Source organism: Myxine glutinosa, chromosome 1 (genome assembly GCF_964187855.1).
Source record: "Myxine glutinosa chromosome 1, kmMyxGlut1.1, whole genome shotgun sequence".
Classification (NCBI taxonomy): domain Eukaryota; kingdom Metazoa; phylum Chordata; class Myxini; order Myxiniformes; family Myxinidae; genus Myxine; species Myxine glutinosa.
The window spans coordinates 34,670,859-34,698,751 of record NC_136261.1 but is presented as its reverse complement, the minus strand read 5'-3'; the positions used below and the strand labels follow the sequence as shown (position 1 = coordinate 34,698,751).

General features: G+C 44.4%; 1 protein-coding gene across 5 annotated transcripts in view; it reads left to right on the top strand.

The window, feature by feature from the left end:
• LOC137422676 (adhesion G protein-coupled receptor L4) overlaps positions 1 to 27,893 on the top strand; it is a 258,586-nt gene that overhangs the window by 99,947 nt on the left and 130,746 nt on the right. For 4 of the 5 annotated variants that reach the window (XM_068109372.2, XM_068109386.2, XM_068109375.2 and 1 more), the window contains 6 exons: positions 3,724 to 3,813; positions 13,528 to 13,701; positions 15,628 to 15,668; positions 19,398 to 19,533; positions 19,912 to 19,982; positions 22,756 to 22,926. In XM_068109372.2, coding sequence (XP_067965473.2) covers positions 3,724 to 3,813; positions 13,528 to 13,701; positions 15,628 to 15,668; positions 19,398 to 19,533; positions 19,912 to 19,982; positions 22,756 to 22,926 — 683 coding nt within the window. The remainder of the gene's footprint in view (positions 1 to 3,723; positions 3,814 to 13,527; positions 13,702 to 15,627; positions 15,669 to 19,397; positions 19,534 to 19,911; positions 19,983 to 22,755; positions 22,927 to 27,893) is intronic. The other variant, XM_078770677.1, reaches the window with a different exon arrangement.

The following is a 27,893-nucleotide window of genomic DNA, read 5'->3' as shown; positions in this document are numbered from 1 at the left end:
CTGGTGTCGATGTGCCAATGGCCGGGTGTCTTCGGCAAGACTCGACCGCTGGTACATTAATGTACCCTTTAGGAACGTCGCGGCCTCTTCAGGTTGTTTTCCGTCATTGTTTTCAGACCACCATATGGTAACCTTAGATCTTTATTTTTCCTCGACCAACATGCAGAAATAGTTACTGGAAGTTTAACGTTAAACTTTTAGAAGATAGTTTATTTACAGACTCCTTTCGTGATTTCTGGGCTGAAATGAGTACTAAAAAAATCTTCTTTCTCCTCAATTAGTCTCTGGTGGGATAACCTAAAGGCCCAAATTCGAGTATTTTGTCAACAATTTAATTCACACTGTACCAATGTAAAACATATCACGATGGCTTGCTTGGAAGCAGACATCTTAAGGTTCGAGAGCAAGTTGGCCAATGAGAGCAACCCAGTGAACTATCGGTTGCTACTCGAGAAGAAGGCCCAATTAAGGGATTTGATCCATGAAAAAGCAGCGGGCACACTAGTTCGGCTAAGAATACAGAATATAAAGGTTTCAGATACCCCAACTAAGGCTTTCTTTCACCTAGAAACTGTAGAGAAACCAGCACGACTTATATCTTCGGTTTTGGACCCAGGGGGGAACATCCTAACAAATCCGAGTGATATAAGATTAAATGTAATCGATTTCTTTTCTGAACTTTTCAAGGCCAAAACAGTTTCTCACGAAATGATGAATGTTTTGACCTCTCATCTTCCTTCCGTGGCTGAGGCCCAACGTCTGGAACTGGATGCTCCAATTACCCTTCCAGAGCTAACCGGTGCACTTGCTGAGATGGAGTCGGGAAAAGCCCCTGGCATCGATGGCCTACCGGCCGAATTTCTTTCGGCATTCTGGGACATTTTGGGCCCAGAGCTGCTCAATGTTCTGGATGCATCTCTTTTATCCAGAGAATTACCACTCAGTTTTAGAAGAGCAGTACTCTGCCTGCTACCCAAGACTGGCGATCTCCGACACCTGTCAAACTGGCGTCCGATCTCTTTGTTGTGCACGGATTACAAACTGTTTTCCAAGGTCCTTGCGAACCGGTTGAAGACAGTTATTGGGGACCTGGTGTCACCTGATCAAAGTTGCGGCATCCCTGGCAGATCCATCTATGACAACATATTCCTAGTCAGAGATTTGTTAACTGGTAAATGTGTCAAAGAGGATTTTGGATTGGTGTTTCTTGACCTTGCAAAGGCCTTTGATAGCATTGATCATGAGTTTTTGTGTCATGTGTTACAAGCTTGCGGGCTTGGCACTAATTTTAGAGCCTACATAGCTTTGTTATATGCAAACATCTCCAGCTTGATCAAAGTTAACCACGAATTTTGCCCACCCATAAAGGTTCAGAGAGGGGTAAGGCAAGGTTGTCCACTTTCAGGTCTATTATTTGCCCTCGCCTTGGAGCCCCTCTTAATCGCCCTCAGAAAGGATATCCCTGGACTTGTCCTTTCTCCAGGACACCCACCTTTGACCCTGTCAGCTTATGCCGACGACCTTTGTGTCATTATAAAAAGAAAATGCGACAGTGACGCCATGGCAAAGTGTTTGTCGGACTTCAACCTTGCCTTATCATTAAGGTGTAATTGGGGGACAAGCAAGGCTCTGTGGATCCCCTTTCCAAAAAATGACTTACCTATGCCACCGTTATTACCACCACCTCCCCTTCCTGCAGAGCTAGTGTGGGCAAATGATGGCATCAAGTATTTGGGCGTCTTCCTCGGTCCTCCTCAGTATGCCCAGAACAATTGGGACAGGATCATTGACCAGGTAGATGGGCGTTTGAGCCGATGGAAAAGAGCTCTACCCCACCTTTCCTATAAGGGTCGCGCGCTAGTTGTCAACAACCTCGTCACTACCCTTTTGTGGCACCGGTTCATCTGCCTGCAACCACCGGAGGTTTTGCTCCAAGCTATCCAGAGGAAACTGGTGGATTTTTTTTGGGGAGGCTACCACTGGCTTCGACCCAGCGCCATATGTTGTCCCTCGGCCGAGGGTGGTCATGGCCTAGTCGATGTGAAATGCCGCCTGTTGGCCTTCCGGCTCCGCTCCATCCAACGCTTGCTTTATGCAGAACACCTACCAGGAAAGCCCTTAGCCTGCTCCATTCTTCAACGAGCTGGGAGGCTCGGATACGGACAGGAACTTTTCCTGACCAACCTTCAACACGTCGATACATCTCTGCTCCCAGTCTTTTATCAGAGCCTCTTGAATGCCTGGCAGGGCGTTTCAATAAGTCGCCAAACAGACTCGTATGGCACTAACATGTATGCACACGAGCCTTTATTTTTCAACCCACTTTTCCCCGATATCCCGAGGAGTCGCGATTTCTGCCAGCATTTTATAGTGGCCAACATCCTGAAAGTGTGTCATCTCCGGCACGACTCTGGACAGGGATGGAAGCCTGCGAACGAGCTGGCAGACCTAACAGGTGTTCGGTCCTGGAGGCAAATCGGGAACATACTAAGAGCGGTGATCCGAAGGGGCCACCAGCTAGGCCTACATTGGACGCAGGACGCAGAGGTTGAGCCCACAGTCCCAAAATTAGGTGTCGCTTTTACCCCAAACGAGCTGCCCCCCATGAGCGCAGGGTCACCCCCCTTCCATGCTATGAGCAGCAAGAGTATTTATAGGTCTTGTGTGAAACTTCTTCTTGGGGACCCACCTCTAGCTGGGGTTACCCGGTGGAAAGGACTCTTGCCTCCCGGTCCCCCCTCTGAGCCTTTATGGGATACAATGTATGCTGGACTTATTTCTAAAAGAACAGGTGACCTTCAGTGGCGTTTGGCCCACTGGATTGTTCCTTCCAATGCTGTCATTCCTTTTTTTCCCCCCATTTCCGGCTGTTGCCCCTTTTGTCCGGTGAGGGAAGATTTGTTTCATGCTTTCATTAATTGTGAAAGACTTTCTCCTTTGTTTCATTGGTTAAATTTTATTTCCCATAGATTGCAGGTTACCTTTTCTTTGAAAGCTTACATCTTTGGCTTTCCTCCCAAAAAGGGAACCACATCTATTGTATTCGGGTTCCTAACCGCTACCGCTAAACTGGCCGTATACCTGTCGTGGAAGGCGAAGCTGGGCGGCAGACCCATGCAGGAATGCAGTATTATGGTGTTTTTTAGTTCGTTGGTGTCAGCAAGGCTCAAGCTTGAATTTGGCTGTGTCCAAACTGCAAACGACCTTGCAAATTTTGTTGCGACCTGGTGTGTTGGAGGGATTTGTAAGGTCCAAGATAACAAATTGTTAATTTCTGTATAATACAGTGCGGGTGTTTCTTATACACTGTTCCATGCTTCTCCTTGCCGGCATTTTTCTCCCCCTGGTCTTGACCTACTCTGTCTTTCTTAAGTCTCTCCTCAGGGTTGCAGATGCGATTGTAAATTTGTACATATAAAATTATGCCTAGTTTAGAAATTATGCCTAGATTTTCTCCTCGTGTTTTTTTGGGTATTTGCACCTTTTCTGTCGCTTGGTTTGCAGTGCACCGATTGTTTTTTCCTTCCGGGATTGCTATGATTTTACTGATTTTCCTGGATGAATTGCTTTTGGTGGTACTCTTGTTTTATATTTTTATCATAAAAAGAGTTTAAAAGTCAAAGTCTCTCTCTCTCTCTCTCTATATATATATATCTCTATATCTCTATATCTCTCTCTCTCTCTCTCTCTCTATATCTCTCATCTCTCATCTCTGACAAACAGATGCTCTCCACTGCGCCAAACATGCAAAAAGGAAAGGTGGAAGTTGCGTTTGTAATAGAGGATATTCTGGAAATGGACAACATTGTATGGGTAAGTTGTACTTGCGAACACAGATGAATACATGTGTTTTTTTTACCCAGACAATGCTTATCATGTACTATATTAGCCATTCAACAATATTTTAAACACCTCATTCATAGAGCTTAATTATGCGCACCCCACTGATCGGTTAGCCCATCGAGAAATTAAGGTTAGTCCTCATTCTGAGAAAGAGCACGGAATAAGTGAATGGAAGTATTGCTCCACCAAAGGATACAGCTGCAAGAGCTGTTTATCACTCAAGGATTACCCACACTAGGCATCAAATGACCCACACGAGGTTAGATTATGCAAGAGCTATCACAAACTATACTGTTTGAACAATGATATTGTTGCGGATATGAGGATTGTGTTTTTTTTATTGTGTTGTATTGTATAGTAAATTGTTGTGAAATATTGCTTTATTCTGGACCCTCCTTACTCCAGTGATGTATAAAGGTCAAAGGGCGTCCCATAATTAGGTCATAAACAATCACGTCAGCCAATCATAGATTTCCCCCTGGTTGATAGTTATATCTTTATTATGTGTATTAGGGTAAGGCCTTGTCTTCCATTAAGATGACACTCCATTGCACCAAGTGAAATAGAGTAGATTCCTTTCACATTCCCCTTTCATCATTGCCAAGCCTCAATTGCCAATTACATCCCCTCCAAGCCTCCATTGCCAACTGCACGGGGCACAGGTTTGTTACAGCGGTGGGTTGCTGATTTCACCCCAATAGCCACCATTAAGCATGTGCTCAGCTCGGGGTCAGAGGGCCTGTGCCCACCAATCAGGGCCGAGGCGAGCTGACCGATGGGCGTGTCCTAAAGGCCGGCGGCTTGATCGCCGGAGGCGCTATAAAAGTGCGCGCGCAAGGTACTGCAGAAGGATATCCAGGGAAGCCTGCTATTCGTCGCCTTGCTCGCCGAATTTGGACCAAAAAAAGGAGTTAACAGCAAGAAGCCTGGAGGAGTTGGACAGGGAGACGTGCGTGTTGTTGAGTTGAGTGGTTGGACCAGACGAGTCAGATGAGTCCTGGAGAAAGCACGCGACGTCCACGCAGCAACACAGCAGCTTCAACAACAGCAGCTTCAGTAACCGCAGCTTGGGGCCTGGACGGCAGTTTTGAGTGGGGCCGCGAAGGAACGGCGGCTGCCAAACGCGCCGATCGTGCTGCAGCATCCTTGGACCTTCCTTTCCCTCCAGCCATCCACCTCCTGCCTTTCCATCCTTCTTGTGTACGTGAGTTTGTTTTGTTTGTTCTGTCCTTGGGTTAATTAAGACTGTAAGTAAGCTAGGAATTTGCACTGTCTCTGATTCTTCTGTAAATTATTTTCTTATCTTTCCTTCTTCCTTGGTTACTTTGAGCGTGTAAATAGTAAGAATAAATTTAGTAGTATTTCCAACCTTTTCGTCTTCTTCTTCTTCTTCTTCTTCTTCACATCCGTGTCGCTTTTGGCTTTTCCATATTGAATATCTGTGGCGCGATCCGGCCAACGTTCGGGAATCGGGTTAGTCGGGGTAACTGTTAGGGCCGCGGGGCCTCCGCTCGGCAAAACCAACATCTTATCCGCGGTCCGTAACAATTGGTGTCAGGAGTGTCGGATTCAGACCTGGGACTAAATTTATTTAGCCCAAATTTTGGAACACCAATTGTACTATTGGCAGTAACAATTGGTGTCGGGAGCGGGGTCGGACCCGAAGCGCGCTTAACGTGCTCAAAATTACAAGCTACCGAAATTTGTTTTAAAGAAAAACCCGAATTTTGAAATCGCGCCATGGCTAGTCAAGGCGATCGGATGCCGGTGGGGGAACTAGAGGAGGGGTTAGGAGTAACACAGGATCAGAGGGAGGAGAACAATGAGGAGGTGGTTGAGGAGGTATCAGGTGCACAAAATGGCGCTCTCGCGCACGTGGTTACAGCGGCACCAAATTTTGCCGCGCCCGTGACCGTAGCAGCGGGCTTTGATGTGGGGGACTTCATGGCGCAATTCACCGAGATGCTGAGAATAGAGGGGGAGAAATTGAGTAATAAAATTGAAGCAATAACGAATGGAATGAGGGCCGATAGGGAGGAAATGGCGAGGGACAGAGTCGCATATGAGGTAAGGGAAGCGGCGAGGGACAGAGACCGCAGGTTGGGCGAAAGGGTCCCAGGGGGGCACGACGAGGTAACGCGGGTCGAGAAGCGCTGGTTGAGCGAAGCGGAGGAAAGCGCGGGTAAAATGACGGGGGTAGAAATCGCGACACGGGGTTTGGGGCAGCCGGCGACCGCTGAGGTAGAGGGGATTTTATTAAAGCCAGCGGTCGTCGAGGTGAACAAAGAAATTATGGGTATAGTTGAAATTGGAGAGACCGGGGACTTAAAAGAGCAACAATCGGAGGAAGGAATGGAAATTGCTCAAAATGTAAATGCACATTCTGATGCCGTACTTGCTAATCCTTATAAAGATTTGCAGGTTTTGGTACAGGGAGGAAGAAGAACCCCGAAGGTGAGACGGGCTGCATGTGGTGCCGGGAGATTTTGTAGAAGGATGTTTGGCGACAAAAGAATTGTCGCACGATTGGGGTCAATATGGCACCCGGGCGTTGGTGAAGGGTCCCGTGTGAGTGGAAATGGCACGCGTGTGAAAAAAAAGTGTGCGTCAAGGGGTGAGCGTGTTACGAAGCGCGAGTATGATACCGAGTGCGAGCGAGAATGCACGTCGGGGTGTACGGAGTGTGACACAGCGAGTGAGAGCAATACGGAGTGTACGTGCGAGGGTGAGTGTGACACGGAGAGCAAGGTGGTGGTGGAACGTGTGCGAGGAAGCACACCTGAGTTGGTGGTAGCGCAAGTGCGAGGGAGCACATCGGAGCGCGGTAGTGGGTGGATGCAAGAGTGCACGCCCATGGTGAGTGGTACGGAGTACGTACCGGGGGAGAGTGCGCAAGACGGTGTGCGAGGTGTGTTAAGGGAGTGTGCGAACGGCGAGTGTGCGCGAGAGGTGTGGCGTGTAACAGGGAGTGCGTTGGTGGAATGGACGGACGGCGTTGGAACGCCGGGTTTTGTGAGTGTGAAACGGGTCGTGTGGTGTGAGCCTGCAAGTAAAGCATCGACGTTGAACGGGGTAGCGTTTAGGGCAACGGATAGCCGATGCGAGCACTCGGGGCGCGGTGCGCTTTGTTGGATGCCAGGCCCGGCGCGGATCGATACTGCGTCGCTTCTCTTTGAAGCGTCGTTGCCGATTCGGGCTTGGCCCCGCCCCGCACGGTCGAGTCCGGGCCTTGTCAGGCGAGGCGACTGGTCCGGTTCAAGGGCGAGTGGGAGGAAGCGGAACGGTGCCCCCTCGCGGGGACGGGGTTCCGAACGGGCGAGCCTCGGTCATCAGGCCCGGGACCGCAAGGTGCCGCGCCGAGATGGTGCGTGGAATCTCGGCCCGACCAAACCACCTCCCTTGAACCGAAAGCCGGACGGATTCAACCTGCAGGCGACCAAACCACCCGAATTCATTGCTCGGCTTTGCGAAGCCGAGTTTAATGATGTCATGACGCACCGAGGCTAGGATATAGCGGACTGTGATGATGGTGATACTGATAGTGTTTTTGGATTCGAAATTTTGTAATAGAAAATTTTTGATTGGTTGGAATTTGGTGAGCAAAATTGGTCGTGGAAGATACCCGATGTGGTGGGATGGCAACTCTGTCATCCCTCACAGCGGGGGCAAAGGAGCACTAGAGTTATGGGGTTTATGGCAGTGAAAACTAGCCCGGGAGGGTTTGGATAATGTGTTGGGATCTAGATAAGATGACCTTAGGTAACGTTAAGGTTAGGTAGTGACTGATACCTGTAGTGGGGACGCAGGTAGGTTAGAGTGGATGATAATGACGTGGTATGTGCTTAGTTTAAAGGGAAGACGGGGAGCACTAAGTTAGCAGGACAACAGGTAGTTTAGATGATGCCGTGTGAGTGTTGGAGGTGTATTTAGAAGTGTATTGTGAAAAGTGTGTGGTTAAAAGGTGTGATTGCACAGGTGTGCAACTGAACAGGTGTATGGAGCAGTGTATGAGGGAGTGATGGTGATGTGTGTTGTGTTGACCAAATGGTCCAGGAAGGAAGGAGGGGTGCAGGTGGCACCAGGTGTGATTGCACAGGTGTGCAACAACAGGTGTATGGAGAATGGTCATGTGAAATACATGGAGTGTGGAATACATGGAGTGTGGAATACATGGAGTATGGGAATGGATGGTCGTGGAGTGAGTATGGTGGAAACTATGGAGTGGAGTGGATGGTGCGAAGGTGTGAATGGGAGAAGGATGGACCCCCATCACGAATACCCGGGGAGGGTAGTGTAAGTGTTAGGTAGAGGGTATAGGTAAATTGTGGTTGGATATTGGCATCTGTGGTGCGGGTGAAAGAATGGTATTTGGATGGGTGCATTAGTGTTGTGGAAATGGCTGGGCGTGTAGCCTGTTAGTGTGTGTAGTTGGTTTGGGCACTCCACCACTGTAAGGATGTCGGCCAGGTGAGGCCGCAGGTGGGCTCTGGGAGCCGGTAGAGTTGTTGTGGATGGGGCCCGAGGATCCGGAGGACGGACCCGGGTAGCCCAGTGCCAGAGGGCACCGAGGGGTGACAGAGCCAGGAGGGGCCTTCCCCAGTTAGATAGGTTAGGTAAGGAGCAGGTAAGCTCGGGTGGCAACTACAGTGGTGGAGGTGTGCAGGTGGGTAGACCTGCTGGGAGAGCTACACGTCTCAGCCCAGAAATTGTGCAAGGGCACAGGGAGTTGCATCGGGGGAGTGAGACCCCAAATTGAGAAGCACCACAGTTTGGTCAATGGGAATTGGTTTTTAAAACCACATAGAGTAAGATTGCCAATGGTTTGGCAGGGAAAGACCCCGGGTAGTGTAAAGTGTGTTAAAGTCATTTAGAGGATAGTTAGGATTGAAGTCTCCTCGCACCATCTGTATCCACTCACCTGGGATGACGTACCTCCACACCATGCCAGGTTGTTTTTATTATTTTTATGATGCAGATGTTTGGAATGTGAGACGCATCATGACGTGGGTGTGACATTGTGCTTTGTTGTTCCATCTCTTCCTCCTTATGAGGATTGATGATGAATTGGGTGATGGCAAATTTTGGCTAGAGGGATTGTGGTGACGAATTTGGAATAGAAGAAATATGGGGAAGACGTGACGGTAGCGACGGATTTGTAAATGTGTAGATTTTGTAAATATGGGGTAAGGGCAAGGGTAGTGTAGGTGACAGGGGGGGTGACGTACGGTAGGGACGAGCTTTCTCACTTCGCTCTCCGTACGCACTACACCTTGCATTGCCTTATTGATGTGTACCCTTGTGACCTTACCCCTTGCTCATCTGTCTTTCCCCCCTTTGTCTCCCACATGAGGACCTGTGCGCCACTGGGCGCCGAGGGGAGCGTGCGTGAGTCCGCCATTGTGCGCCCGGAACTCCCAGAACCAGCTGTCTGCATCGATGCACCACATTATGGACCACATGTCTGTGGCCGAGCACCACTTGTGGACTCCATGGGTTGGGGCATGGCCCCTCTGCTGGAACCGGCCATGAAGGCCCGAAATCTTGCTGGCGGACCTTGGCCACAGGGCACCGATGCCCCATAGGTGAACCATACATAGTCGGCCCCTGTGGGCCATAAATAAATAAAAATGGACACGTTGGGTGCATTTCATTTTATTTCCACCAATAGGCTGCCAGTAAGAAAATGAAAGAAAGACAACATCAGGAAGAGAGTAATAGCCAGCCGAGGGAGCCGAAGAGCAAGAGACCACCTGCAGGGTTCGGGGTTGTCGATTTATTTTATTCATGAACAATGATGACTGTGCACCGATTGGTGCTTGAGGGTGTGTTGGTTCGTTTTGGGTGCTTTCATGGTGCGTCGATGCAGAGCAGACTGTCTCCCCCCCAGAAAGAACAATCACAGGTCCTGGGTTAGTTTTGTAAATAAAGTAACGTCATTGTAAATAATGCTCCCCACCGTCAGTGTATAGTTTGAAGACCATTCCGCAATTCGGTTAGCTGTGAGTGTAAGTCTGTTAGGTAGGGTGCAATGGAGCAGCAGGACATATTTATTTATGTTTTAAAACTGTCGCACTCAGGGTCAGGTTAAAAGTAGAAGGAACTACACCTACGTGTCACACTAAGTTAAAGTTATAGGCCCGGGACGTGCCTAAGAGGAGGAGGGTGCAGTGTTGCGGATATGAGGATTGTGTTTTTTTATTGTGTTGTATTGTATAGTAAATTGTTGTGAAATATTGCTTTATTCTGGACCCTCCTTACTCCAGTGATGTATAAAGGTCAAAGGGCGTCCCATAATTAGGTCATAAACAATCACGTCAGCCAATCATAGATTTCCCCCTGGTTGATAGTTATGTCTTTATTATGTGTATTAGGGTAAGGCCTTGTCTTCCATTAAGATGACACTCCATTGCACCAAGTGAAATAGAGTAGATTCCTTTCACATTCCCCTTTCATCATTGCCAAGCCTCAATTGCCAATTACATCCCCTCCAAGCCTCCATTGCCAACTGCACGGGGCACAGGTTTGTTACAGCGGTGGGTTGCTGATTTCACCCCAATAGCCGCCATCAAGCATGTGCTCAGCTCGGGGTCAGAGGGCCTGTGCCCACCAATCAGGGCAGAGGCGAGCTGACCGATGGGCGTGTCCTAAAGGCCGGCGGCTTGATCGCCGGAGGTGCTATAAAAGCGCGCGCGCAAGGTACTGCCGAAGGATATCCAGGGAAGCACAAAGCCTGCTAATCGTCGCCTTGCTCGCCGAAGTTGGACCAAAAAAAGGAGTTAACAGCAAGAAGCCTGGAGGAGTTGGACAGGGAGACGTGCGTGTTGTTGAGTTGAGTGGTTGGACCAGACGAGTCAGACGAGTCCTGGAGAAAGCACGCGACATCCACGCAGCAATACAGCAGCTTCAACAACAGCAGCTTCAGTAACCGCAGCTTGGGGCCTGGACGGCAGTTTTGAGTGGGGCCGCGAAGGAACGGCGGCTGCCAAACGCGCCGATCGTGCTGCAGCATCCTTGGACCCTCCTTTCCCTCCAGCCATCCACCTCCTGCCTTTCCATCCTTCTTGTGTACGTGAGTTTGTTTTGTTTGTTCTGTCCTTGGGTTAATTAAGACTGTAAGTAAGCTAGGAATTTGCACTGTGTCTCTGATTCTTCTGTAAATTATTTTCTTATCTTTCCTTCTTCCTTGGTTACTTTGAGCGTGTAAATAGTAAGAATAAATTTCAGTAGTATTTCCAACCTTTTAGTCTTCTTCTTATTCTTCACATCCGTGTCGCTTTTGTCTTTTCCATATTGAATATCTGTGGCGCGATCCGGCCAACGTTCGGGAATCGGGTTAGTCGGGGTAACTGTTAGGGCCGCGGGGCCTCCGCTCGGCAAAACCAACATCTTATCCGCGGTCCGTAACAATATCATTGAACCACTTCCATGATATCAGCATAAATTTGATCACTCAACAGGAAGGGGAAATGCAATGGAGAAAGCACACTCACCGGGTACTTTTAAAAGCAGACTCACTGCTTTTGCTTAAATAATGCATTGTTATTGTTTCTTCAAAATCAACTGTGTGGGGATTGAAGATTAAGTAATTAAAATTACCGGTTTCAGGATTTATCACGTTTCAGTGATTAAACTGGTCTGAAATTTGGTGGGCATGAGTGGGAGGGAGGCCTGAGATTTCGCAGACCCAAGTGTAAGGGGGTCCTGAGATTTGGCAGACCCGAGTGAGAGGGTGGCCTGAGATTGAGATTTGGTGGACCAGAGTGGGAGGGGGGCCTGAAATTTGGTGGACCCAAGTGTGTAGGGGGGAGGGGGGGGAGGGGGCTGAGATTTGGCGGACCCGAGTGGGAAGGAGGCCTGATATTTGGTGGACCCGAGTGAGAGGGTGGCCTGAGATTGAGATTTGGCGGACTTGAGTGGGAGGGGGGCCTGAAATTTGGTGAACCCAAGTGGGAGGGGAGCCTGAGATTTGGCAGACCTGAGTAGGAAGGAGGCCTGAGATTTGGCGGACCCGAGTCAGTGGGAGGGGAGCCTCAGATTGGCTGACCGAGTGGGAAGGAGGCCTGAGATTTGGCAGACACAAGTGGGAGAGAGCCTGAGATTTAGCGGACGCGAGTGGAAGGGGGGCCTGAGAAAGATGAGGACAGGTGGCAATGATGCATGCATGCATGCATGCACGCACACACACACACACACACACACACACACACACACACCCATGCATGGGTCGTGATTTGCACGTACTAATGCACGATTATGGTTTATACACATTATGGCTTTGGTTTTGGTTTTGGTTTTGGTTTTGGTTTGGCATGTTTTGTTTTGTTTTTCATGACATCGTATGTTGTGTATTGCATGCACACATTATTTTTATGCATTTATAGATATATACATAATATTGGGCACATGCTGTGTTGTATACACACGTTATGCGTGACGTGTTGTACAGTGGTATGTTGTGTGCACACGTCTTGTGTGTGACATATTGCACATATTTTGTGTGCACACACACACACACACACACACACACGAAGATGGATTCTTCGAGACCTAAGAGGTCTCCGTCCACCTTCTGAAACCCGCATTTGGAGATAGCAACCAATGATATACAGTACACACACCAACACACGTTCTCATGGAATCAGACCACTATGCTTGGCACAGCATCATTAAGGGTGAACCACGAGAGTGTTGAGGCTGGGTACTCCTGTGAAAACTCCATCCACTGATACATCGACTTGCATCCCACATACAAAGCTGGTTTGAGAATGACAACAGCAGGAGAGTGACGATCAACGGTGAGCGCTACCGGGCCGTGCTCCAGAAGTTCCATCATGATCGAGCCCAAAAAGTCACCCCAAACCAGCTCAGCATGACCTGGTTTATGCAGGATGGTGCACCCCCGCATACAGCTGGTGACAGCATCACTTTCCTGCAGCAGCTTTTCAGAAACCGCCTCGTTGCCCTGGGTACCGCTCATGACTTGGCACCTTATAGCCCAGACTTTAACACTCTGGACTACTGGTTCTGGGGGGCTGCCAAGGGCTCTGTCTATATCAACTGCCCTGCCACAGTGGATGATCTGAAGCAGGAGGTGTCATACTACCTCCAGGCAGTGCCACATGAGACCTACAGGAAAGTTGGACAGAACTTTGGGGTCAGGATCAATGCCTGTCTGAACATCGAGGGGCACACATCGAGAACGTCAATTACAAGGATTTTGCTTAAATGCCAATTTCAGACCTTGAGCTCTCACGAACTCTAACAGTGACTCACTGCAATAGCAATCAGTGGTAGAAAATACCATGTCATAAGCTTTCAAGAAATGTTTGGTTCGCATTACTGAGGATTCTGTTTCATTTTAAATAATCGTTTAAAGTTGTATCACTCTTTTTGAAACACCCTGTATATATTTATTTGTAGTCTGCACCCCCCTTGTCACGAAGAAGAAGATCCCACAGTGTTCTTGGCGAAGAACACTGTGGGATCTTGATTGTCCACTAACTAATGCCAGCAGGTTGACATTGATGAATCACCCTGTCTATGAAACTCTGGAATGACCGTTTGCAGCTGGGTCAGGTTTCGAACCCAGGGTGGACATCTTAGAGGCGAGTGTGAACCAGAGAACATTTGAATGGTTGCTCTTTCTTCTCCTTTACTTGTGTTGTTTTGAATTATACCTTTCAGATCGAAATGAGTGTGACACATCCCGCAGCACTGGTAATAATACAATATGTGAAGTCAACGCTGATTGTGTTAACACCGACGGAGATTTCTATTGCGAGTGCAAGGAAGGATATCAGCATGCACACAAGAGGTCAACTTTTAAACACTCTACGAACTCTTGCATTTTGGAATCAGGTAAATATACAACTCGTCGTGTTAACACAAATTATCTTTGAGACAAACCAACTCATTGTGACTTAAATACCATCCACACTCTCCCACACATACCATTCCGGCTCATTCAGAGACATCCTCCTCTTCTGTTCAGAAGTTCTGATTCCTGATCCTTTACTACAGGAGTAATACAATATTATACATTCTCAATGCTCTCGGGAATTTTTGGGAAAATCAATGGAAGATTTTTATTTATTAATTTATTTAGGAAATCACCCCAAACAAGGCATAAAGCCAGAGACTAGATGGATTTCTGAGAAATGTGAATGTTCGGTGCATTTTTGGGTATAAGTTGGGAACCTCACTTTTTAACATAATTAGGGTATGCTGAATTCGATTAACCCGGTTCCCAAGCCGAATTTTGAGTTTTTGACCTTCTAATTAGCATAATCAAAATGGCCGCCAAATTGCCATTTTTGGACAATTTATTTGAACAAACATTTATATATCATGTATATATATCATTATATATACATATATATATATATATATGTATATATATACATATATATATGTATATATATCATTTATATATCATTTATATATTTATATATATCTGTGAGTTCACCATGCAGCTTTTACTTTAACTTTACAACTTTTACCCCAAAATGCACCTAGAAGCTGATACATGGCCTTTTTTCAGCAATCCGTCTTGTCTATATTATGGTTGGCGACACATTGAAAGAGACATTCAAACTGATATTGGACACTATAAAATGGGAAATGGTTTTAATAAGACAATGTTTCATACAACCATTTATTCTAAAATGAAGTATACATGACCATGAAGCACAAACATTCAGGAATGTCACACATGTTGTTTTGCCAAACTACATCAAATTCACACAAGGGGTCTGATCATCACTCTGTTGCTGACAGACACACATTGACGTGCACCTCAACTCTGAATAGCAACATTTGCAGCGTCGAGTCTTGCATTGCTTCTGGCATGCACAACAAATCATCTCGAGGCAACTTTCTGGGATTGGACTCGGTGACATCAGAATAGGCTCAAGTCCTGAATCACCACGTTTCCATCCCATTTCCACAGGTGCAGGAAGGTCAGGTATGGCACAATGAGCATTTATCCATACCATGGCTTGATAGTGTACTCGCATCAAATGGAAATGAAGAGCATCACTTGTCGGTGACATTGCTTCTGGTTTACCAGTCTTGGAGAACAACATATGTCGTGCTGAATCAACAGAGGTTGTTCTGTGCACATTATATATTCTGCAGACGAACGCTTCTGCAGATTTGATTGTCTCCTCTGTGAGTTCACCAATGCCCAAGTTCTTCAGCAGTTTATGGTGCTCTTTGAAGACTTTCCATGATGTTCGTTTGGTGTGATTTGGAAATAGGAGGTGGTGTCAGTGTCACACACAGTTAATGCGTGAAATGGTAGCAGTGCTGTGGACAAACTTCCCGGTAGATTGTTTAAAACAGCATCAATTGGTGTGTAACGCCGTTTCTTTGATGTACCTGACATCATCCAAAGATGTTCACATTGTGCACGTAGGAAGTGGGAAATTCAAAATTCAAAAACTCAAAATTTGGCTTGGGAACCGGGTTAATCGAACTCAGCATACCCTAATTATGTTAAAAAGTGAGGTTCCCAAGTTTTACCCAAAAATGCACCTAGAAGCTTATACATGGCCTTTTTCCATAAATTCGTCTGGTCCAGCACGCTGGGTAAAGGGCTAAGGGAAGGTTAGAAAAAGATAAGGATAAAATAAATAAAAAAAGGAAAAAAAACATTCAAGACACAGGAAGTAGCAAAAGTCAGGTAAAATGTGATGGACAAATACAGACTTGTTGGCGTTGCCTTTTTATTCAACTTATGAGAAAACGTACCTCTTTTTAATATGTCTTGTCATTTTCCTGCAGTTTATTTTCCACCTGCCTCCAAACATCATCCAAAAGAGAAGGCAAGTTGATTTGTTTTCACTCTGTGGATATCTTATCCGAGTGTCTATCTCGTGATGCTGTGATATTTACCTGGAAAAAATATTTTTCAACTTTCCTTTGGCCAGGAGGGATGTGCGTGGACAGGTCACCGCACGCTGCTTTGCGTCATAATATGACGTCATAATTCGACAAGTAGAATCATTGTTACATAACGTCCTGTTTTAACTGATATCAAAGCTCAGACACGTTGGCAAGGACGGTGCGACAAGGCACTTTGCTTTGACAATGATAAAGTGAGTTCAGTGAGGAAATGTGAACCGATCCAGACAAAGGAAATTATCAACACGTTTTGCTTGGCCAAATGTTTTTTTTCACTTTTTGTCTCCCTTATATATGTTGATCGACGTGCCTTAGGACAGAGATTCTCAACCCCAAAAAACAAAAAAAACAAAATAAAAAACCGGAGGGTCACGACCCATCATTGGGCCACAAGGCGCAACCTAGTGGTCAGCGGAGATCTGAGAAGGCAGGTTATTCATTTCGCTAACGAGTGTTCGTAAAATTTACCTCACGAAAAAAAGTTATATTAATGCTGTTGTATTACTTTGTGATTGGAATGATGCTGTTTAAAATGAAAATACAGAGAGATTGAGTTTAAAGAGCAGAATGAGGAAATGACGTAACGGTTTCCATCCGTGATATTCGCGGATTCGGTGTTTGCTGTTTCGCCATTGACCATATTTGGTTGATCGAAGGTGCTTCTGGTACGGAGAACGTCTCGGGCGTCTCATCTTCACGCGGAAAGTCGAGCTGCTGTATTTTACTTTTAGTTTATTTTATTTTGGCAAACATGGACCGTTTCCTGAAAAGAAAAACCAATGATTGTGGCGACACTTCAGTTGCTAAAAAAAAAGGTGGTGAAACACAGTCAGAAAATACAACCCCGAATACAGTGTATTATGTTTGGATTTACAGTGACGGGATTCAGTCAGAGCGGGCAATCAAGTTCCTGTTACCTTTCACCACCACGTACCTGTGTGAGTCTGGGTTTTCACTTGTGACTGGCACAAAATCAAAGACCAGGAATAAACTGAAAGCGGCTTTGAATGGTACTGCGAGTTGACCTCTCTCCCCCATCCTACCTCGGCTTGATCTGATTGGTTCTCAGAAGCAATCCCAAGTATCCCACTGACGTCAGCAGCACTCCATATTTAAAGCTCACATCAGGAAAACGTACACATAACGAAGTTCAGAGCAACCGGTTTTTTAAGTTATCATTAATACCGCCGCCACCGAAGGTGGATGGAGGTTATGTTTTCACCCCTGTCTGTTTGTTACCCTCGCGAGAGGAGAGGGTATTGCATTTGAGTCCTTTTGTCTGTTTGTTTGTTTGTCCACACAGAATAAATATGATTTTCTCTGCAATTTTCACCATAGGTGCAACTCCACCTGTAGAATTTTTTTATTGGAATTATGACGTCATAGGTCACGTGGTTCGGCCGCCATATTGGAAAAACCGAAAAACTTTGCACCTTTATATCTCTGAAAGCGCTGAATTGAAAAATTGAGGCATGGCTCATTGTAAAGAACTCTCCATGGGGAATAAAATATGTTAATGATGATGTCCTACATGCCTCCATTATGACGTCATGATTCGACAAGTACAAAACGTCATCCGATCAAGATGAAATTTCTTGAGCATAATCTATGAATAAATTAATTTCGGCAAAAAATTAATGATGACGTCATCGGTCACGTGGTTCGGCCGCCATATTTGTTTGAACACAAAATCCTTAAAAACCACTGAAAATACATCCTGGCGAGGGTTTGCAATCTCTGATGGCTCTTTCTTGTTTGTTCCTTGTAGAATCGAAGATTTTTCAAGTATACTGTATTGGTCGGTTGCATTTATTATTCTGTTTGCTTGTCACCGGCCTACAGGTCACAATTCTAACCCGATCGACATGAAACTTCACCAAGTTGTAGAGGTCGTCAATATTGAGAAGCCCATTGATTTTGAGGTCAAAGGTCATCTGGAGGTCAAATGTCTAAAATAGCCATTTAAAATCCGATTGACATGAAAATTGAACAGCATTTGTATATTGAGTCACTAAATTGGGAAAGGAACTATTTTGAGGTCAAAAGGTCAAAGGTCAACTCAAGGTCAAACTTCCAAAATCATCAATTTTCATCTGAAAAACCATCAATTTTCATCCGATCGACTTGAAAATAGAACAGCATTTGCATATTGCCTCACTGAATTGGGAAACCTACTATGTTTGAGGTCAAAAGGTCAACTCAAGGTCAAAGTTCCAAAATCATCAATATTCATCTGAAAAACCATCAATTCTCATCCGATCGACTTGACAATAGGGCAGAATTTGCACAATGAGTCACTAAATTGGTAAACTAACTATTTTAAGGTCAAAAGGTCAAAGGTCAACTCAAGGTCAAACTTACAAAAGCATCAATTTCCATCTGAAAAACCGTCAATTTTCATCTGATCGACTTGAAAATAGAACAGCATTTGCATATTGCTTCACTGAAATGGGAAACCTACTATTTTTGAGGTCAAAAGGTCAACTCAAGGTCAAACTTCTAAAATCATCATTTTTCATCCTATTGACCCGAGCTTTGATCAAGATTGTCAATTTTAATCTTGATGAAATGGACAATTTGCTGTATTAATGAAAACCTTTTGGGGGTCGGGGGGGGGGGGGGGGGTGGATTTTTCAAGTATCGTGCTCTGCATGGCGTCTTCTTGTTTGTTTGTTTGTCTGTTTGTGTACATGATATCTCAAAAGTTGTGGACAGATTCGGACGAAATTTGGCAGTGAGGTAGTGCATATGACACGGACGAAATGATTAGATTTTGGTGAAGATCCGGCTTCGGATCCGGCTACTAGAATTTTAAAGTGATTCTTCACCATTGGGAGATCGGGCCAAAAACTATACATTGCGGGATATCTCAAAAAGTTTTGGATGGATTTGAACGAAACTTGGTGGACAGGTTGTGTGTGTGACAAGGAAGAATCGATTCGATTTTGGTGGAGATCTGAATATGGATTAGGATATGACAATTATTTAATTTGTTAAGTGATTCTTCACCATTGAGTGATATGGCCAACCAGGTGGAGGTATGCTCTCTACTGACAAGTGGGCCTTGAGGTGAAATAGGCTGAGAACTCCTGCCTTAAGAAAAACTTCTTTTCTGTGCATTTTAGTTCTGCACAGGTCAAGGCACTTTGATGGTCAAGGAAATGATGCAAACGTTAGCATTGTGCTGCATTGGAAAGTAAGGAAAGAAGCCTCCTATAGAAAAATAAACAAACATAAATAAACATGGGCTGATAGCAGATAAATGAGCTCATACAAACCAAACTAAGCCTTACCAAAATGGCGGTGCACCGTCTTGGTCATCCTTCTCTGACATCGCCGGGTTCTTGAGCCGCCATTTTGTTTCGGCCTATTGAAACATGCCTTGGCTTGGAAACACTATCTTCTGTCACAGACTAATTAAAGAATATAATCCAAATCTGGAATAGGATTTGAACATCCATGTATTTATTTTTTTTTGCAATATGGTGGATTGGATACCTATAATATATTCAAGGTAATGTCTGATGAAGAGATGCAATTGAATGTGTTCAAGTGAGTTTCTATCCACATCATTTGGAGGGACTGTTTGTGGAAAAATATCGCCAATGAATTACTCCTCTTGTTTCTTTTCGAATAATCATTCTATGCAGGATGAGGATGATTCTACGCCGGATGTGGATGCAGGGATCTGTAAGCTGGGCCAGGTGTGCGGCATTTGTAGGCAAGAAGAGGGCACGAGGTCTGAACCTCGGAAAATTTGCAAGCAAGGGCACCGCAACCGGCAAGGTTAGTGTGAAAAATGTGGTTCTTTGGGAATGATGATAAGATGACAACAAACACAGGAAATCATGAAATGATGCTGTTGAAATAAAGAAAGCCAACCTATTAGTTAACAGAGAAAGGTTACCCTATAAATGCTCACTGTTGTTTTAGCAAGGACAGTTGAATATCAATTTTGAACGACAGTTGATGATCATTATGCATTTAACCAGACTGGTATAGAGAGTGTCTTCTATAAATCTAAGAGATCAGTGATTCGAGTCGTAGCAAAGATAAAAAAAAATTGATTAAAAAATTATAAATTTTTTTTTAGAGCATTAATCAAATTCTCTACACCTGCAGACATTGCAACTGTGTTTTACCGTTTCATGTGTGCGTGTTAAGGCTTGTCAAAGTGTCAGTGTAAAACTGCACTGAACTGGACGTCCCTGGATTTCACCAAATGCGTGAAGAAGGTATGCATGGGCCTATCTGCCGTAATGTCATCAAATACCTCTTTTTAGTCAAACTATTATCCATCGTAGAGCATATTTGATTTTAGGCATCAGATATAAAGCTTGTGGCCAAGTTCAATCAAAAACGTGCATTTGGTTCAAGCGATAATGACTGAAGTGTTTACTGACTGACTCACTCATTTACTCATTGATTTACCGAAGGACGTTGCTCAATCGCATAGGCTCACTGGACTAAAGTCCAGTTGAGCTAATAAAAATAATACAATTTTACTCACCATCATGTAGAGCTTTCAAATATTTCAAACAAGTATTTTGCCGTCGTCACACTTCCCCACCACCTAAAGGTAGCGATCAGTCGCATTTCATTGGCAAGTTGACAACAAATCGTACATGGCTGCGTCCACTCCAGCAAGCTTCACAGACGGAAGTGACATCATGAAAGGTTTTTTTTTTTTGGTATACATCATCGAGGCTCGTGGAAGAACTAGTACAGTGAATGTATCAGGACGTAACAGACAAAAACAGGACGCAAAACACGCATGCATGGGGGTGGACAAAATGGACACTGAAGGAAGCTCCAAGGAGATGGTGTTGAACAGCTATCTTGAAGACCTGGAGGGAAGGAGGAGATTGAAGAGGATGTGGAAGTCGATTCCACAGGTGCGAGAAAAGAGGAACGAATGAGTGGAGGTGAACAGTGATCCTGAATTTAGGTAGTTTCACCAGAAAGGGGGTCGATGGTGGACTGCGTGAGCCCTGCAAAAAGTAACCTGGAGTAGGGGAGTGGGATGGAACACAGCACGGAAATAGCAGAGAGTGCAAGACCAGAAATGGGGCGTTAGAAGACAGAAAGAAAGGAGGCGGGAGACCACCAACCTGTGTGCCATGGTGAAGTGATCGACCCATAGACTCAGCTTCAGTGTGGGAGATTCCAAATACCTTGAAGGCCTTGATTTCCACGTGTCAACTTGAGCAAGATGTGAGGCAGGGGAGCCAACCCAGAGGGGAGAGCAGTTCCTCCATCAAGTTGCATGATGAAGGCGTTGTAGGTGGACAGGAGTTCAGGTATGCAAAGGAAGGACTTAGTTTGTGCAATGGAGGATGCCCAGTTGGCGGCTGGCTTTGGAGGCCAACTTTAAAATGTGGTTTGCCGAAGAAAGATCATGGCTGATAGTGAGATCCAGGAGTTTGAATGACGCAACTTCCTCAAGAGGATTGTAAAGAAAGTAGATAAGAAGGTTTGCCAGTTGGTCCTTCCAGAGAGAGAGAGATGGAGGAAATGTGGGATTTGTCAGGATTGAAAGACATATTCCAAGTGTTTGATCAGCTTGTGATTTTGTCAAGGTCTGAAGAGAGGGAAGAGGCTGCAGCCTGCCACCTGAAGGATGAAGGGAGTCACAGCAGAGAATGGAGTCATCAGCAAATAGATAAAGAGGATTTTCCTGAGAGTCAGAGAGATCATTGATGAAGATCAGGAATGGGACTGGGCCCAGAACGCTGCCTTGGGTCACTCCAGTCTTGACAGGGAGAGTAGATGAAAGGATTCCTTTGACTTCATGTACGATGCGCACGTGCCATCACGCCTGCAACTAAAAGGTGTAATGTTTGACCAAGGCCACAATCTGCGCAGCAGACTGAGAAAAATCTTTCAGTTAAACTGATTTTAAATATCTACAGGGGCTATTTTGAACTGAAAATTTCAAATGGAAATTGAAGGTCGAGTATGTTTTGGACTTGCTAGACGATCGTATATTTGGCCATTTTTGCAATTACTCATCGTACATCGTACAAGGGTTGAAATAATTGCACAAATACGACAATTATACTGTATAGCGTACGTCTTTTCTTTTTTTTGCATACAAGATCGAGGCTCGTGTAAGAGCGAACATTAATCAAAAAAATAAAAACGGACATACAAAACATACAATAAAGGGAGCGGGAAACAAGATGGGGAGAGAGAGGGAAGCACACGAGTACAACAGCAGAGAACAGGGACATCGGGAGATCTGTGGTAGGGAGAGGGCTTGGGGGGAGGAGGCATGGGAAGTGGGGTGGGGTAGGAGAGGTATAAAACACATGGACACTGCTCGGACTTCCAGGAAAGAAGTCGGTATTTCAAAAAAGTGGATCTGTGGGGTGGGGTGGGAGAGGTATAAAACACATGGACACTGCTCGGACTTCCAGGAAAGAAGTCGGTATTTCAAAAAAGTGGATCTGGGGTGAATCAACGGGGATGGAAGAGATCAAGGTTTTGGATGAGGGAAGATAAGAGATGGTGGTGAACAGCTGTTTTAAAGACGTGGAGGAGTGGGATTGAAGAGAGTGAGGGAGTTTGTTCCAGAGGTGGGAGAAAAGAGGTATGAAGGAGTGAAGGTGAGCAGAGAGTCTTGATTTTGGCAGTTTAACCATAAGAGGGTTGCAGGCAGATCTTGTGCGACCTGGAGGAGTAGTCTGGAAACATTGCGCCTCGTACACCCACTGTCCGCATCCACCAGACGAGATGCGCATTGCAGTTTCACGTTCACATTTCACAACACACTACCATGAGGACATCCTTAACATTCATTACAACCTTGGCCATAGATAAATTAACTTTGTTATGACATCAAAACAACACTCTGCTCTTCCGTTTTGGATAGACAGACCCGACAATGTTTCTTTGTGAAATTAAAATTCCATATGCCATCTCTCTTTGAAATCTTGTACAGGATAGGATGTAAATACTGTTCCATAACTATCTGTGTTTTCCACTTTGTTATTTCACCTTGAGCAGGGAGGAGTTCCCAAAGGTAAAGTATTGGAGACCTTTTCAGAGTTGGACGATGCCAAGGAGCTGGCATCACCTGCTGCCTTGTGTGGACTAATGTTGATGCTGCGCCGATCGTCAGGAGCTGTACGAGACAAAGGCCCATTTCATACACAGGAAGGCCACAAGACCCTCAGGGTTTGTGCAATATTGCTCTCTATGCACATGTCTTCTGATTATATCTGTTATTTCATGTTTCATGGCTTCTCTGTTCTCATATCTTCCTTTTTTATAGGGGACAGAACAGGAGTGCAGATGAAAGTAGGCCTAATTCTAAATTTTCTTGAAAACACCAGAGGTGGTTATTTTATTGCATTTCTCTGCACAAACTTTGAATCTCATGTTTTTATCACCTCTTAATGTTGACTCAGCTGCAGTAGGCCTCATAAAGTCAGGAGTAACTGTAATGGAAAAGCAGCTGATAAATTGATTATAAGTTTTGAATTTGAGAGCAAAATTCAAATCTTTTTAAAACTACAGAGTTCATAGAACACCTAATCCCACGTAGTCTTGAAAAAAAGTCTTTTCAACTCTTGCATTGGGTTTCCGAGCACGATCCATATTAGTTTTGTTCGTGAACTTTGAATAACAAGTGCGACGGCCACCATATGAAGCCGATGGATCAAATGGAACAATCCGGAGCCGAAACGTCTGCCAACTCTTCTCGGAGAAACTGACGATTTTTGAGAAAGAGGTGCACTAAACAAACATCTTTTGGATGAAGTCAGCTCTGTCGTTGCAATTCTAGGTGCCGCCATGTTTGTCGGAATGACGCTGTTACTCCACCTTCAGAGCGGACCGCAAATTTGATTGGTTGAGATGGCACAAAATTTTGCCCAAGTAGTGCTTCACTGGTGTTTGGAAGGTGTTTGGAAGTGTAAACAAGGTGATTTGTGTTCTACAGTCAGTGTTCAAGTTTATAATTCAATTGAAATAATACAAGTTTTAAAAGCTGTGGAAAAAAACAAGCAAACATTTATTCAGAGGTTTGCTGCTGTTGATTCACCGTCTTTTACACCACCTTATTTAATGTTACATTAGTTCTTCGTTCCTGTTGTTTGTGTTCTTTATGACGTTCCTAAAAACAGAAAAACAGTTGGTTTCCTGTTTGGAATGATTTGTTTGACTGCCAGACAAGCAGACTGAAACAATTGCTTTACTCATCAACTCATATTTACTCATCGGTCTTCTTCCAGTGCGCACGCGTGCTCAGGACGAGAATCCATACTTTTTGCCAAATAAATTCAGAATCGATGTACGGCTAAACTGCAGGTTCACGTTCCGATTCATGTCTTGATTCATGTTCTGATTCATGTTCTGCAGTGTTCGAAATATTTAATCCAATTTAGAATAAGTAGTTCCTCGATTGTAGAAATAGTCAGATGGACAGACATGAATGGGCATGGACAGAAATAGGACCAAAAAAAGACAAGGCATGAATGAGCAACCATTGTGCAGGCTTTGATGTGTTGAAGATCTTTTCTTTATGCTCCAACATAAATTCATCTCATCACTTTTCATTCGTGAGTCACATGATTATTCAAAATGTGGATTGGCAAATGTATGTGTCAGCATTTTAAAATTCATTTTATTAGCAAGTGTTCATCCGATGCACACGAAATTCTCACCAGAGGAGCGCCTCATCCTGTTGAATTTCTAATGATAATTATGACGTCATAGGTCACGTGGTACAGGCGCTATCTTGGAAAAACTGAAAAACGTTGCACATTTCTATGTCTGAAACCGCTCAAAGGAAAAAAATGGAAACATGGTGCGTTGTCAATACTCCCCATAGGGAATAAGTTATGTTAATGATGATGCCATCTGTACCTTCATTATGATGTCATAATTCGACAAGTGCAACGCTTAGTTCGATCAGTTTGAAATTTCTTCAGCATTATCTTCACAACAATTATGTCCGAAAATGTAAATTTATGATGTCATCGGTTACGTGGTCTGGCAGCCATAATGGATCAAAGAAAAAAAAAAAACAACCTTAAAACAATCAGAAAAGTTGGCTCACACCAAGTTGACTGTGCAGGGTAAGTATTCTATGAATACCATCGAGCTTATGTAATTCTATGCCTGCAAAGTTCCAGGATGATCGTTTAGAATTGGGTTGGGACTCAAACTTGGACAAGACAGCTCAAATGTGAATACTCAACCTCTGATCTGTCTTGTCAGAGACCAAACTATCGCTCAAATTGTGATTCATGGGAAATTACAGATTCTGGTTCATCCAATAATTTGGCACTCTGCCAATAATAAGATGAGGGAAAAATTCAAGCTGTCAACTTTCACCAATGAATATTCAAATTGTATCAGCTTTTGAAAGTTTATTTGACAAAAACACCAGAATGACAGTTTATAGTTGGGTCGGGATGAAAACTCAGGCTATATGGCTTAGAGGCGAGTGTACGTAACTCTCGGTTATCCTGCCAGCATATATTATCCTGCCTGCCAGCATACACAAATAAGTTCACATATTTACTACACGCAGTGTTATTGTTGATATTTAAAGGTTTCAAAGGTGGTAAGTTTCTTTTGCGTTTCAGTGTATATATATATATATATATATATATATATATATATATATATATATATATATATATATATATATATATATATATATATATATTTATATATACAGTCGTGGCCAAAAATATTGGCACTCTTGCAAATTTTTCAAACAACTCACACTTTTCTCCAAAAATTAGCTGAAATTGACAAAAGTATTTGGTCTCCACAATTCTTTATTTCACTGTTAATATTACAGAACCTTTGTTTTTGATTCAGAACGTAATATATCCTTTTAAATCAGAAAATAAAAAGAAATGGCATTTACAAAATTATTGACACCCTTAACTTAATATTTGGTAGCAAAGCCTTTGGACAAAATAACTGCAGTCAAGCGCTTCCGATAGCCATGAATGAGATTCCTACACCTCTCTACGAGCAGTTTGTCCCACTCTTCTTTTGCAAACTGCTCCAGTTCTCCCAGATTTATAGGGTGCCTTCTCCCAACTGCTGTTTTCAGACCTCCACACAGGTGTTCAATGGGATTTACAGTCACGTGAAAAAGTAAGTACACCCCATGTAAAGTTTTGACCTTTTCAACATATTTCAACATACAGCTATTTGATCTTCATTTCAACAATATTGACAGATAAAGGTGATATAATATAACAAATATCATGAAACATTCACATTTTCTAGTCCATTGTATAATTTAAATAAACATAAATGCAAATTTCGCATGTGGAAAAAGTAAGTACACTCTTGGGTCTAATAAGTGGTATTGCCCCCTTTGGCAGAAACAACCTCAAGTAGGCGTTTCTTATAACTGTCGACCAGTCTCTGACATCGACTGGGAGAAATTTTTGCCCACTCCTCCATGCAGAATTCTTTCAGCTGTGCGATGTTTGAGGGGTTTCTTGCATGCACAGCTCGTTTCAAATCCCCCCACAACATCTCGATGGGATTTAGATCCGGGCTTTGACTTGGCCATTCCAGAACCCTACATTTCTTTCTTTTCAGCCATTCCTTGGTGGATTTACTGGTATGTTTAGGGTCATTGTCATGTTGCAAAGTCCACCTTCGGTTGAGCTTCAACTTTCCGACAGATGGCCTCACATTATCCTCAAGCACCCTCTGGTACAATGAAGAATTCATAGTGGATTATATGATGGTGAGCTGCCCCAAATCATAATATTTCCGCCACCATGCTTTACAGTTGGTATCAGGTTCTTGTGGTCAAATGCTGTCTTTGGTTTTCGCCAAACATGTCTTCTGGTACTGTGGCCAAATCGCTCCACCTTTGACTCATCTGTCCAGAGCACATTGTTCGAGAAGTGCTGATCTTTGCCTCGGTGTTCATTGGCAAACTTTAGTCTTGCCCTGATGTTCTTTCTGGACAGCAAAGGTTTCCTCCTGGCACACCTCCCTTGTAGATCAAATTTGTGCAGCCTCTTTCTAATGGTAGACTCGTGCACTTTGACATCAACCGTGGCAAGAGCTACCTGTAGGTCCCGTGATGACAGTATGGGATTCTTAGAGACTTCTTTCAGCATCTTGCGGTCTGCTCTCGGGCTAAACTTGTTGGGGCGGCCTGGCCTGAACAAGTTGGCAGTTGTTTGGAATCTTCTCCACTTGTAGATGATCTTCCGGACAGTCAAATGATTCATTTCAAATTGTTTGGAGATCTTTTTAAATCCCTTCCCAGACTCGTGGGCATCTATAACCTTCTTTCTAAAGGCCTCAGAGAGCTCTTTTGATTCAGGCATGGTGACGCCACACACTTCAACAACAAAGAGCAAACCAAACGAAATGTCTGAGGTTTAAATAAGACAGGTTCCTCCAAGATCCTCTCGAACGATGTTCTAATCATTTTCACCTGAGCTGGTGCACCTGATTCTAATTTTAGGTATTTGAAGTAGTGATAAATGTAGGGGTGTACTTACTTTTTCCACCTGTGAAATTTGCATTTATGTTTATTTAAATTATACAATGGACTACAAAATGTAAATGTTTCATGATATTCGTTATCTTATATCACCTTTATCTATCAATATTGTTGAAATGAAGATCAAATAGCTGTATGTTGAAATATGTTGAAAAAGTCAAAACTTTACATGGGGTGTACTTCCTTTTCACGTGACTGTACATCAGGACTCATTGCTGGCCACTTCAGAACAGTCCAGTGTTACCAAAAAGCTCTAATTTGGTCTCATCTGTCTACAGAAGGATTTTGGCTTGTTCGGGTGTGTTTTGACAAACTCCAGCCAGGCTTTCTTACGTCTCTCTCTCAGCAGTGTGGTCCTCCTGGTTGTCCTACCATAGAACCCCCTTTCATTGAGTTGGCGATGGATGGTACGAGTTGAAACTGTTGTACCTTGTGTCTGAAGGTCAGCTTGAATCTGTTTGGCAGTTTATCGAGGTGCTTTCTCCACCATTCGAGCAATCCTTTGCTGCAATCTTCAAACAAGTTTTCTCTTGCAGCCACATCCAGGGAGGTTGGCTACAGTACCATGGGCCTTAAACGTCCTGATAACATTGCGTACGGTGGACACAGGAACATCAAGGTCTCTGGAGATGGACGTGTAGCC